The sequence below is a fragment of the Balaenoptera acutorostrata genome, chromosome 3 (assembly GCF_949987535.1).
Source record: "Balaenoptera acutorostrata chromosome 3, mBalAcu1.1, whole genome shotgun sequence".
Taxonomy (NCBI): domain Eukaryota; kingdom Metazoa; phylum Chordata; class Mammalia; order Artiodactyla; family Balaenopteridae; genus Balaenoptera; species Balaenoptera acutorostrata.
Window position 1 is genome coordinate 155,660,660 of NC_080066.1, and position 8,998 is coordinate 155,669,657.

An 8,998-nucleotide genomic window follows, 5' to 3' on the forward strand; every position below is an offset into this window, starting at 1 on the left:
GCGCTGCCTGGACGGGCCACAGGGGCCTATTGACTACAACTCCCAGAATCCACAGCGTACCGTGCTTAAGCCTTTTCCTCTGCATTTCCCGCGGTTATCCTGCGGGTCAGTCAACAAGACTACAACTCCCATGAGGCTTAGCAAGGCCGATTAAGGGCTCAGGGAAACAATGAGAAGTGTCCTTTGTGTCTCCACGGGTGAGGAATGATCGTGTGAGCGGTTGCATTTCGTGTCTTTTAGGCGATAACCCGAAGGAGTTTGAAGGATCCCTAGAAGAGACAGAAGTTAAGGTCCGGCGAGGCGGAACGGAAGCACCTGGTGGGAGGGAGGAGGAGCCGGAAGTTAAGGCGGGGAGGGGGCGGGGGCGGGGAGGTGGAGGGAAAAGCAAGCCAGGAGGTTCTGCGGCCGCTTCTAGTAGTTTCCAGGCGCTGCCGGGCGGCTGGGTCCGCGCGGTCCTGAGGCTGTGGCTGTGGCTGCTCGGGAGCTGGTGGCGGCGCGACCGGAGAGCCGATGGCCAAGTGGGGTGAGGGCGACCCACGCTGGATCGTGGAGGAGCGGGCGGATGCCACTAACGTCAACAACTGGCATTGGTGAGGGCCAGCGGGCCAGGCCGCGGGAGCGCTCCGGCCGGGCCAGGGTTGCAGGGTCCCTGGAACCTCGGCCGGGACAAAGCTGGGGCCGAGGCAGCCCTTCCTGCCCAGAGATGGGCGTGGGTCCTTCCTGTTGCAGGGGTCCGTAGTCTCAGGTCCCTCCACCCTCCGGTCTCCGTTTCATTGGCGGGGGAAGCGGGGGGACGACATGGAGGGCTGCGCCCCAGACGAGGGGTTTCAGATATGAGAACAGAACCCCTTGGCTGCTGCATTCAGCCTGAGCGGGGAGATGCTTCCCACTCGTGGCCGCAGGAGTCAGTGAGACCCAAACCGCCGTGGATTGTGTTGGGAGACTGCAGTGTTAGTCTCGGGAGGGTTGGAATTCCTATTTTCCGGCTTACGGGTGGAATTCAAAGTCAGTCATAGGGGACTGCTGCCTCACTCCTGAAAGCAAGGTTTAGAACGTGTTCTGCCGGTGCCCAGAGCTCAGTGATGCTGAAGGCGCCGTGGCCTCTTACCCGGAACTATTAAGTTAGTTGTATTGTAGCTCCAGGGACTGCCCCTGGTTGCCGGGCAATCATGGTTTATAAACCAACCACTCTTAAAAGCCTGCTCTCCTTCATGAAATCCTCTACAAGTAATGTCTTATTTTTTGAGTCCAGTGAACTTTGTTCATACTGTCTTTACTGTATTTTTATTTTGTTGCAGCTCTTTTTACTGTTGTTTTCTCTACTAGTTAGAAAGTGGGGAGGTAGATAGTTTTTCTTCTCTATATCTCAGCCTGCCTCCTTTCCTCTTAACACAGAGTGTTTGACTTAATTTTTGTTTGTTTTGAAGTGCTGGACTTACATTGTTTTCATGGCCATTTAGAGGGCATAGAATGTGTAGAGCCTTTATAGCATAGCCTGAATTTGACAGGTCAAAACACTGTGCTAATGAGATCAAGATTATTTGTTTATTCGTTACTGGACCTTTTAGCTCAATACTGCATTCTGTGGCCCCGTTGTGTGCTCCTGACTTCAGCAAGATGTGCAGTTTTCCACTTGGTCAGACGGGGGCGCCACGTTAAAGTGTCTAATGCTGACCCCAGCACCATCATGCTGAGAAAGGAAAGCAGAATTTTCCATGTAGTTTGAAACCATTCTATTACAGCGATTGACCTTATTGACAGTATGGGACTCCTGGTCTTCCTTTTAGGAGTCCCATACTGTCAATAAGGAGTAATGTTTGTGGACATGCTGGAGTGGGGCTGAGGGTTTTGTGTTCTTTTCCAGCCTCCTTTAGCCTTGGATGCTCTTGCGTAGAGCAAGCAGTTGTATCCTTCACTTGGCTGCTGGTCCATAGCTTTGTTTCTGTTTTGCAGGACAGAGAGAGATGCTTCAAACTGGTCCACAGATAAGCTGAAAACACTGTTCCTGGCAGTGCGTGTGCAAAACGAGGAAGGCAAGTGCGAGGTGACAGAAGTGAATAAGCTTGATGGAGAGGCATCTATTAACAATCGCAAAGGCAAACTTATCTTCTTTTATGAGTGGAGCATCAAACTAAACTGGACAGGTAAGTCTATGCTTGGGTTTTAGGACAGAGGTTAACCGCATTTTGATTGACCTGTTCAGGAGCCGGGGAGAACAGTTTTTGAGAGGTTATGAACTCTTTTCAAGGGAGATAGTGCTGTTTTGGAGTCCTGTTGAAAACAGTATTGGATGCTGAAATTCTTCTGCCACTGTGGGACACTACAAATGGGTTTCCTCTCTCTGGGTCTCACAAGTCCCCACCGATGAAGCAGCTGGGCTGCTGAATCTTTGGACCTGGTCTGTGTTGGGACATATAATGTGACATTTCTCAGACTAGCTGTTTCGGCCTCTTGGATGATTTTAAAGTGTGGAGGGGGAGTTTTTTGGTTTTCTTTCTTTTTTTAATTTTTTTTAACTCTCTCCAGTGTGACCCTAACAGTTCAGAGTGCTGTGGTAATGAAGCTTGCATGTGATTATAACTTGGGTCAGTTTTATTCTCTAGCTTAATGTCCCTTTTGTGAAGATACTAACATAGAATTGGGCCCATGGTTAGATTATCCTGACTGTTGGAAGGCTGAATTTTAAAAGACAGTAAAGTTAAAAGGGTACATGTATGGGGCAAAGCATGAAATAAATTTTTGTTTCAATAAACATTTCTCAAGTGAATGTTAATAAAGAGGGGAAATGTATTTATCGTCTTTCTTTGTTTTTTAAACTACTAAAGCACAGCAGTCTGGAAGAAACCTTAGGTATCATCTTGCCCAGTCTCCTTTTTATAGATTGAGAAACTGAGGCCTAGAGAAGTAAAGATAAATAAGTGTTTTGTGAGTTAACTTTGAAATACAGTTAGTTCTGGCTATAACGTGACACATGTGTTTCTAAAAATCACCACACTATGCAGAATCTCACAACAAAAACCACAAGGCTTGTAGGGAAGATGGAGTTAGGGACGTGACTCTATACTCAAAAGTTTCATCAGTGATATTTTTTTAAATTTAGGAATGTAAAAATTGATGGCACAGTTTACACATGTTAAATCATAAGAAATACATAAATAACATGATAAATATGATGCTTTACCTTGACAAAGACCTGAAGTTTGCTTGTGAAAGTGGGCCTCAGAAGCACTGAGGCATGTGGGTTATTGTGAGGTGGTGGAAGGGGAGTCACCTGAAATCAGAAGGAGCATTATAACACCACTAGTGGGTGGCGTGGCTCCTAACACACACAGTGAACTGAAGTCACTGGCAGACAGATGTTTGAGATGTGTATTTCGCGTATTCCTATGCAGCTCCATTCAGCTGGGTTTGGGTTTCTTTGGGTTCACCTAGTGTTTCTCAAGGATGAAATCACATATAAGCAAACATGAAATTCATGTTATGATCAAATCGTCCCTTAATATATCACTAGTATTGGAACAAATTTGTATTTTCAAAACAAGCGTTCTAGCAGAGCTGTCTGTATTGACTATTAACCAAGTCCTCCTTAGCAGAGTTCATGCTGGTGCCAGATTCACGTAGTTCTTGGTCCCACACTGTAATAGCGCAGCCTCAAGAAATCTGATGGGGAAAGCCATTTCAGGGTGGGGGGCAGTGGCCGCATCTGGCGTGGCGTTCTCTCAGAATAAAGAAGGTCAGTTCAGTTGTCCAAAAGAAGTGTAAGCAGAATAGTAGTTAGCACTCCAGAGCAGAAGAGGAGGAGAGAAGAGAAGGAGACTGATAACATTGCATTACTTTTGACAGGTACCTCTAAGTCTGGGGTGCAGTACAAGGGCCATGTGGAGATCCCCAATTTGTCTGATGAAAATAGCGTGGATGAAGTGGAGGTTTGTGCTTTCTATTTCCTCATCTGTCTGAATCTTCCACATCCTCTTATTCTCAGATGAGAAAAATGACCTGTCATTCAAGATTACAGGCCAGGCTTGGCCCCAGCCTTCAGAACCCCAGTCTGCAGATGGTTTTCTAGGTCTTTGGTGCCACCGGGAGCTCCCAGAGCAGCTTGTGCTTATTTAATTACTTTGCTTTAGTGAGTAGTGTGGGTTCTAACATTAGCCACCTTTGTCTTGGCAGAGAGACCTCGAGAAGGAACACTCATGGGGATTGTACAAAAACCTCAACCCTCATTTCCTTTGGAAATGGTAGCAGTTATCTGATTGCTCAGCACCGACATTCCACAATGTGGGTGCCTCTCAAGTTATTTACCACCTACTTCTGATCTTTCACTCAGATTAGTGTGAGCCTTGCCAAGGATGAGCCTGACACGAATCTCGTGGCCTTAATGAAGGAAGAAGGGGTGAAACTTCTAAGAGAAGCAATGGGGATTTACATCAGCACCCTTAAAACAGGTATCCCTTGAGTAGCTATGAGTGCCTTGAGAAGATAGTTTTCCACCTGTCAGATGCTAATTAAGGGGCTTGACAGATCTTTCTTTGGCAAATGGATAAAAATTTGGGGGGAGGAGGTTTATTTCATCTTAAAATCAGTCTATAAACTTTAAGTAAGGGAAAGATCTACAGATATGTTGTCTAATGTGTTGGTTGTTGAGCACTTGAAATGTGGCTAGTCCAAATTGAGATGTGCTGTGAGTACAAAAAACACAATGGATTTTGAAGACTTAGTATTTAAAAAAAAAGTAAAATATCTCAATAATTTTTTGATACTGATAACGTTGAAATGGTAGTTAGGATATGTTAGGTTAAGTATATTGTTAAAATTAATTTCACCTGTTTGTTGTAACGCTTTAGTGTGGCTGCTAGAAAATTTAACATTACATTTGAGGTTGAGATTGTATTTCTGTTAGACTTGCTGATCTAAAGACTTGGCAGCCCCAGACTCACCACGTGAGCATAGTCCTGCACTGTTTTTGATACGCATCCTCCAGGGACATTTAGAGGGTTATTTGAATAGTAGTCAGCTCAGCTGTCCCCTAGAATTCTAGTTCTGCCAGTGTGTTCTGATCTTGGCGTCAGAGTACATATGATGATCATCAGAGGGAACCAGTATAGAGGTGGAAACCTTTTTTGGTGGGAACCAGTGCTCTGATGCCATAACTAGTTGTGGCTGTCCTACAGAGGTAAGGCAGAGTGGAGAAAGGGAACTAAATATGCAGCTGTGGGTATCTTGACACGCTCTTGAAGTCTTTGGAAGTGCCACTGCATTCATTGGCTGCCATCCACAGTAGACCTCATGTACATTTAACAAGTCGTGATGCTTCTAATTGAGTCAGGGGGTTAAAATATTCCCAGTGAACATACTGTGTTCTGTAGCATACACTCAGATACCTGTCTGGCATAGATCAAAGTTAAAGACGCTAAAGTGGATTACTCTTCCCTCCCTTGTCGTGACCTCCATCTGAGTTAAGATGGCCATGTTTGTCAAACTACAATGAAGCCCTGAGTCTCAGCTACTAAGAAATAACTTCCAAGAGCTGGGATTTTATCTTTTCAGAGTTCACGCAGGGTATGATCTTGCCTACAATGAATGGAGAGTCAGTAGACCCAGCCAGGCAGCCAGCACTGAAAACTGAGGAGCACAAGGTAACCGGTGTCCCCATGTGCTGGGGCGGGAGGCCGTCTGGAAAGGGAGTTAAGGCACTGCCTCCTTCATAAGTCTCTATCTCAGCTCTTTCTCTCCCACCCTAACCTCTGAGCCAGAGCTGGTGCTTTGTAGAGAGTCCACAGAGGGTAGTTGTCTGTCTCCCCATCTTTAACCTGGTGTTTATTCATTCATAACAGACCCCTTAGAGCAAATGGAAGCCATCAGGGACTTCAGAGTCCGACTGTTGCGTTTAACCCCAGTGGGGAGGTTATGAACGCAGGGTGCTCTTCGCCTACATGCATCTTAAGTGTTATGTCTACATTTCATACTTTGATACTAAAGGTGTCATCAAGGTATCAGGGGTTACTTAGATCACTAACTTCACCTAACAGGAAACTGATCGATTTCACTCCATTTGCAGGGTGAGCAAATATTTTTTCTGGAGATGGAACTTGTGTGGTTTGGGTTCAGCACTTGGTTTTCAGCCCTGTTGCCCTTTTGTCAGCACACTGAAGGATATTCTGGGGGTGCTGCTTCCAGCTATTTAAGCATAGAAATTCTGCTTGAGAATCACTTGGGGCTCTTCAGAAATACTTTATGATTTGGTGTGCCCTTCATCAATGGGCTTTTAAGTGAGTGTCACTCTTCTTTCACCTAGAGTGGCATTGAGGATTTTCTGGGAAAGTTCCCCTTCTGACTGAAATGCCCGTGCACATAAATTTCCTCTAACTCCCTGGAATGATTAGCCTTGGAGGTGAAAAAGTTTGTGAGAATGAATAGCAGGGCTATCCCTGAAGCCCTGTTAATTGAGGTTTCACCATTACTCTAAACTGACAATTTCACTGCCACTTCCACAGGCTAAGTCTGCTCCTTCAAAAACCCAGGCAAGACCTGTTGGTGTCAAAATCCCCACTTGTAAGATCACCCTTAGAGAAACCTTCCTGACGTCACCAGAGGAGCTCTATAGGGTTTTTACCACCCAGGAGGTAAGTATAGTCTTGTCCTTCCAGCTCCTGGCATCTGCTGTCCCGAGTGACTGGAGTTGTGGGCACATCCCCGCACTGTGCGGAGGAAGTGCTGAGTGGAACCGTGAAGCTTTCCTTGTACGCTCAGAGGCAAAGGGAAAACACTTGTTCAACCCACTCATCAAAGTGGATGCGTCTTCTTTTTTCTCCTTTATGCTAGTTTTGGGTCATGTAAGTGGGAACCACTGGAATCATTCTCGTTAGAAAAGTAAATGGATTCGAAGTAATGGCATCCTAGGTTCAGAAAGAGTTACTTGAGTCGAAGCCTGGTCTCCAGTGGAACAGAAAAGAGCCTAAACCTGGTTCTTGGGCAGAGTAGTGTCTTTGGAAGTGAGAGCTGAGGCCTGCAGGTGTCAGCTGGCGTTTCTTCTGAGTCCCACTGAGAGCCATGCATCTTCTTACCTCCTTTTTCTCTGCAGCTTGTTCAGGCCTTTACCCATGCTCCTGCAATGTTAGAAGCAGACAAAGGTGGCAAGTTTCACCTGGTAGATGGCAGTGTCTCTGGAGAATTCACTGATCTGGTGAGTACGTGCTTGCCAGGATATAGCTTTTGTCTGGTCAGAAGAATAACATTTCCCCCTTTTCTTTTTCAGCCCTGTAGATAAAATTTAAGGCTGTAATCTCTTTGGTTAGTAAAACTTCATTTTGTTTTTCAAAAGAATGCTACAATTGAATTCTCTTGCTTTCATATAAATGTTTCTTTAATGGGGTAAAATTGCTTCTTCCTGGAAAAATCAAACATGGAAGAGAGGTTAGATACATTGGTGGCTTACGGCTTTCCGTTTGTGGCACTGAAATTTCACGTGGGCACAGGTGACTGGACCCAACTTAGGAGTAAGAGGAGAGGCTGTGGCTGATGTCAGTGCCGAAGCTACCAACTCTGGTCCACTTTGTCCTCATCAGTAGCACAGCGGCAGATGATGGGCTCCGTGTGAAAGGCAGATGGGTGATGCTTGCTAGGATTGGGTACGTTGCAGTCTGTAGTATAGGCTGACCTCTTTGATTATTTTAGATCCCTGAGAAACATATTGTGATGAAGTGGAGGTTTAAATCTTGGCCAGAAGGTAAGTAAGCATATGTATTTATTGCCATTGCCCCCAGAACTTTTTCTTTTCCCCTTAGCCTCAGACCCACATGGAAACCCTGGATCTGAAACCTCCCTCCCCTTTGCCTTTCCCCAGGTCACTTTGCCACCATCACCTTGACCTTCATTGACAAGAATGGAGAGACTGAGCTGTGTATGGAAGGCCGAGGCATCCCTGCCCCTGAGGAGGAGAGGACACGGCAGGGCTGGCAGCGGTACTACTTTGAGGGCATCAAACAGACCTTTGGCTACGGCGCACGCTTATTTTAGGACCAGCAGCAGGGGGTACAGCCCGCCGAACACTTCAGTCCAGCCCTCTCCTGACTGGGGCTTGTGACTTACAGGATTGCACCATCCCAACCACTAACTTGGGGCTGGGGCCCCTTCCCTTCATGTATACCTTGGGTTTGTGCATGTTTTCTGCTGGGTGGGAACAGAGGGTGATCTCTCTTTTATGTGTACATACGCTAAATAAACGTAATTTAAAAATCGTGCATGTCTGGAACCTGTGTTGACGGGGTGGCTGGTATTAAGAGTTCCCTTGAAGGTTTTGAACAAAATAAAAAACAACGGAGGGGTTTTATCTCCGTTCTGCGTAAGTGTACATAATTAAGAGGCCTGAAAAGAGCCTACTTCTCACCAGTAAGCATTCCTGAGCTCATGTCCTTTCATAGTGCAGACTGGCAAAAAGGGTCTCTTCCCCTCACTGAGGGAAACGTGGGGTGGAGTTTCCCTGGGGTGAACGGTACCAAGAAACTTTATCGCTGGTCCAGGTGGCATCCTGGGCTTCCCACTCTCCATGGCCTCTTATCCTCTTCCAAGAAGAGGTGATCAACCAGGTGCTGGCTTGAGGTGTGGAAAGAGATTCCCCACCCTGTGACCAAGGGGAACTGTGGGCTTTGGGTTTCTGTTCACTGAGCTTCTGTTTATTGAGCGGTTACTATGTACCAGACAGTATACTAAGCAGTTCCCTTACAGTAGCTTATTTAGCCCCCATAATTTAGCCCCTATGAAACAGATACTACCATCATTTCTGTTTTACAAGAACCTAGTCCTTGGATTTCTTAACGCATATCCCAGACCCTACAACAGATAATTTAGCAGAGTTGGAATTTGGAATAAGAACCATAATGGCAGAGCCAGTGCTCAAGTCCAAACCACTGTCTACTCCCTTGTTGTCGCGTTCATCCCTGAAAAGAAGCAGCTGCATTTCTAGCATGTTAGGCATCCTTCCTGGAATAGGAAATTCCAG

At 46.0% G+C, this 8,998-nt stretch overlaps 1 protein-coding gene across 1 annotated transcript; it reads left to right on the forward strand.

Annotated features, from left to right (window-relative positions):
- The first annotated feature begins 356 nt into the window (after positions 1-356).
- On the forward strand, positions 357-8,238 carry AHSA1 (activator of HSP90 ATPase activity 1). The gene is made up of 9 exons (XM_007184534.2): positions 357-590; positions 1,954-2,144; positions 3,844-3,926; positions 4,328-4,445; positions 5,548-5,636; positions 6,495-6,623; positions 7,082-7,183; positions 7,675-7,726; positions 7,844-8,238. Exons 1-9 carry the CDS (start codon positions 511-513, stop codon positions 8,014-8,016), a joined length of 1,017 nt encoding a protein of 338 aa, XP_007184596.1. The 5' UTR covers positions 357-510; the 3' UTR covers positions 8,017-8,238.
- Positions 8,239-8,998: the final 760 nt, after the last annotated feature.

What these genes read in the sequence shown, in the direction of transcription:
- AHSA1 (XM_007184534.2), top strand. Translation starts at nt 511, where the DNA reads ATGGCCAAGTGGGGTGAGGGCGACCCACGCTGGATCGTGGAGGAGCGG. An exon ending in AACGTCAACAACTGGCATTG is followed by an intron (nt 591 to 1,953) that starts GTGAGGGCCAGC and finishes TCTGTTTTGCAG; the next exon opens with GACAGAGAGAGATGCTTCAA. An exon ending in TGAAAACTGAGGAGCACAAG is followed by an intron (nt 5,637 to 6,494) that starts GTAACCGGTGTC and finishes CCACTTCCACAG; the next exon opens with GCTAAGTCTGCTCCTTCAAA.